We start from the raw sequence: 4,190 nt of genomic DNA, 5'->3' as shown, positions 1-4,190 counted from the left end.
TATATATATATATATATATATTTATATTCTATATATAATTATATATGAGGAATTTTTTCCCCCGGGTATCTTTTCAAGGGACATGACAACTTGTGTACTTTTCGTGACACTTCCGCATTTTAACCACGTCTCATTGAAATACAATCAGCAATATGGCTAAGCGTTTTAAAGGCTTGTTTGCGTTTCAAAGTTCGGAGGAAGAGGGACAGATTGCAATATATAGCTCACTCGTTGGTATATATCGTTACATACGCTTAACGCACGCGTGTACGTGTCTTCCGTATTAACACTTTCGTTCTATCTGTTTAAAGGCCAGCATTAAAGTGTTATCTTTGGCAGTGTTGTCATTCTCTATGTTCTATCTTACTAACTATAAACGGGGGTTTGAAATACTCGCGATGTATTATTACACATCGAATTAATGCCGCTGTCTACTTAGAGAGAGCCCCGGTGCACACAGCGTGTAGCAGAAATATACGGTTGTATTCTACAAGAGCAAGTTGCGATTCCGATTGAACAACATACAGTCAAATGTCATTTCACATTCACAGCGCATCGTGAAAAAGATTTATGAAAATTTTTACACAAATCCGTCATTCTTTCATCACAACTTGCTCGTTTGCACTTCAGTTAGACTCTGTATATTCGATTGTTCTATGAATTACGAGAGTTGCCGTGATAAACTTTTTCAGTCAATTAACATTTGTACACCTGTCGCTGCCTGTCTGCCGCCAGATCTAAATGCATTAAAATGCAAACGATAAATCTCTCACAAACTTTCCTTTACAAATTCCCTGATTGTCTACGATATCTTTGTCTTTTTTTTACTCTCTGTTAAAAGTGTCGAAAATCCTAATACTGACGAGGATAACCGTAATAAAGTGATTCTTATCGGTAATATCTCTTCTTCAGATATATTCCACAGTGAGTGGGCGCGAAAAATGCAAATATAAGATCAAGGACGGTACAATCGATCCGTTCGGGTCGATCAACAATCGTAATATCATCAATCTTCCTCAATTGATTACTCGAGTAATTCGTTAATTTGTATCAAGGCCGTCACGAACTTGCATGCCCTTTGAGAAAGGCACGTTTTATGCCTCGCACAATGCGAATTACATCACCGATATGGCAAAACATAATAGCGCTATCAATGTAACATGAAGAAAGAAAAAAAAACGATGAAAAGAATCTTGATAAACGCACTATCGATGCTTGTTAACATAATGTGTTCGGTGAAACTTCTCAGACGAATCTTAGAATCTTAGAAACGAATACTGTTCACTAATGTTCGATCCGGCAATTAAAAGAGAATAGGACAATTTTCTTTTGTAGGAAATACTAATTTTAACTTGTGGTATTCTTCACTGATGCTTACAACCGTCTTTAACGCGTCGTTTATGCTTCTCCTCATGGCCATTGGTCAAGGATTGGGTCTGATTCCGTCGTTGGCCCTGGATTGGCATATAACAGGGCACGTCATCGGGCATCAATTCCTGAGGTGGCGTCGGCAAGGCGTAAGTTGGACTTATTGTGCTGCTCGAGCTGCTCGATATGTTTCGATGCGCGTTATAGGTGGGATCGATGATGGTTGCGACATTGGCTACTTCTCGCACATCATCGACTTGAGGCTCGTCCAAAGTTTGAATCTCCTCCAAGTCCGAATATTGATGAGGATAGTTCGAATTATGCTGACGAACACGACTCTTGACCGGCGGAGTCCTCAGGTCTAGCTTGTCCGGTCTTTGCGGTCGCTCTGCGAGATTCTGGTCGTCCAACTGTTGCTGCTGACGTTCGCGCTCCAGTTTCTTTTGCCTCGCTCTCTCTCGCGCTTTACGCGCCTTGGCGCGCTCCTTATCCTGGAGCATTCGTGCATACTCGGCATCTTGCGCTTCCATCGCTAATTTTTGATCCAACATCAATTGGTCATCCACCGGCCCGTCGTGAGTCTCTTCCTCTTCTTCTTGAAGCTTCCTCGCCAGTTCCTGTCGGAATAAAACAAATTTCAACACGTGTGTGCATCCTCTGCTCCAACGCGTGATTATTTATGCTATAGATGTAAGAGAAATCAATAACTGCTTTCGTTAATCTCAACGTCTTCTGAATCATTTATATAACTAACATAAAGAGTGACATACATGGTGTCCCGAAATTAAACCGACAAACTTCGGATGCGTATAAAGGACACACCATAAAATTACATATTGTAATGTTACTGTTAATTGGTGTTAACTGGATAGTACCAAGACAGCTCATTTGAGAATATAGATTTATTGACAAAAATTACTCTTTCTGATTGCTCTTTATAATCAGCCGAAGTTGATCGGTCTAACTTCGGGATAACTTATGCAACTTTATAACATACCTCATCTTTTTCTTCCTGAACACGCTTTTCGATCTCTTGTTGCATAGCTTCATCTCCAAGCCTTAGCTGTAATCTCATCAGCTCCTGCAGCTCACGCTCCTTCTGTCTTTCCTCTCGATCTAAAGAAAGTGCGATTTGTCTGGCAACAAGTGCGTCTCTCTCCTCCCTTTAGATGAAAGAAAACGATATTTCACAAAACTATCGTCTCTCGTATTAAACCATTGAGTATCATTAAGAAAACAGAGTTACTTACTGTTGTTGAACGTAGTTTTGATATTTCAAAGCCTCCAATTCTTGTTCTACCTTAGCCCGTGGCAAGTCTTCCCTCACTTGTGCATTACGCACTTTGTTACCAGTATAGTGCTCTTTGACTGTAAATTGTAATAAAAAATCACATACTAATATTTACTGCAAATATTAATAACAGATGTATATGTAAAACTACCCAATTTCCATTTGTGATCTTTCCTATACATATATTTATATTATTAAACATACAAATATATATTTTATAATAGAGCTTAGTGCAAGCATATATTCGCAATGACTTATTTATTTTCAATTCTTTCTATACAAAATATTCAGGAAAAAAATAATATTTTCTATTTGCGTCGGGAATTGTTTATAACTCATTTTCCGTTTTCCAAACGTTAATTCTTAAATTTAATAACAAAATGTTTATCATCGTTATTATGCCTGCACCCTCGTGGGCGATGGAAAATCTTAAGACACTCCTGCAGAAATCTAACATTCTTTGCATATAATGACAAGGATAACATATATGTTTCAATTTTTTCATACTTTCTTCGTCCTGAAGTCGATAAGCCAGTGCTCCATCCTCGTGTACTAACCATTCACGGCATACTGTAACCACATCGCGACAAGTACGGCAATTAGATTAGAAATACCAATGCAATGACTAATCATGCGCTGTCAAGACTGGCCTGTTCGTCCGGTTACACTTTCTTGTACTTTTTACACTTAAAACAAAGTAAAGATACATTCGCGTTTCACTAGGACGGAATAAAGAAAATGGTACAGACATTTCGTCGGAACGAGATATTTCATATCTTATCGAGGATATCTGTCAGTACTTCTAATTTCTAAAAAAATATCGTTTGAGATAAATATAGTGTCAGATTAATGTAACTTCGGATAACTGAAATTTACGATTCAATTTCATCAATTTGGAATTACGCTCTATATGCGCGATATTTTTTTTTTTTTTTTTAATAAGAAACGCACATGGACAAGTATTGTTAGTACAATAGAGAAAATTGCTACATGTGGTATGCGTCAAACGAACAGACCTTGTGACAGAAGGCGTCCTTACGATAGAAAAGGAAAAGAACCAATATATCCTACCCTCGTTAACACGACCCGCTTTTGGTAACGTATCTGAACTCAGCACGGATCTCGCCATTGCGCGTGTCCTAACGCCGATTTCACGGGAAAACCAACAGAATCATCGATGCTGCCCGGTCTATATTTACAACCACCTTGCACGAGAGCAGTCAAGACGTTGTTTTCTCTCCATCTTGGAACGGCAAGCTGCCAGGCGAATGAATAACGTGCGACTACGTTCACACGCGACACACACACACACACACGCACGGACTATACAATGAACGCAGCGCGTGTGTATTCCCGAGTACTCCCGTCAGGACCGGCTGTGAAAGGGAAGCTCCCCTTAGGAATGAGACCTGAAAGATTTTTTTTTCATTTCAGAAGAGTACGTAATTAATTGATCGATGTTAAATTTGAGGAACGAAAGAAGGGAAGGTAAAATAAATAAATTTATGTTCACGAAAATATTTCATCTTGA

General features: G+C 38.9%; 1 protein-coding gene across 1 annotated transcript; it reads right to left on the bottom strand.

Annotated features, from left to right (window-relative positions):
- Positions 1-19: 19 nt before the first annotated feature.
- On the bottom strand, positions 20-3,934 carry LOC106749055 (coiled-coil domain-containing protein 50). The gene is made up of 5 exons (XM_014628105.1): positions 3,731-3,934; positions 3,167-3,229; positions 2,619-2,736; positions 2,366-2,531; positions 20-1,985 (listed from the first exon to the last, which is right to left on the bottom strand). Exons 1-5 carry the CDS (start codon positions 3,786-3,788, stop codon positions 1,365-1,367), a joined length of 1,026 nt encoding a protein of 341 aa, XP_014483591.1. The 5' UTR covers positions 3,789-3,934; the 3' UTR covers positions 20-1,364.
- Positions 3,935-4,190: the final 256 nt, after the last annotated feature.

Source organism: Dinoponera quadriceps, unplaced genomic scaffold (assembly GCF_001313825.1).
Source record: "Dinoponera quadriceps isolate SergipeBrazil2010 unplaced genomic scaffold, ASM131382v1 scaffold3382, whole genome shotgun sequence".
Taxonomy (NCBI): Eukaryota; Metazoa; Arthropoda; class Insecta; order Hymenoptera; family Formicidae; genus Dinoponera; species Dinoponera quadriceps.
This window is presented reverse-complemented; position numbering and strand designations above follow the sequence as displayed.

Excerpts from the sequence above, each read along its gene's own strand:
- LOC106749055 (XM_014628105.1), bottom strand. The coding sequence starts at position 3,788 with ATGGCGAGATCCGTGCTGAGTTCAGATACGTTACCAAAAGCGGGTCGT. Across the intron at positions 3,230-3,730 it reads AGCGGGTCGTGTTAACGAGG|TATGCCGTGAATGGTTAGTA; the intron begins GTAGGATATATT and ends ATGTGGTTACAG. Across the intron at positions 1,986-2,365 it reads TTCAGGAAGAAAAAGATGAG|GAACTGGCGAGGAAGCTTCA; the intron begins GTATGTTATAAA and ends TTATTCCGACAG.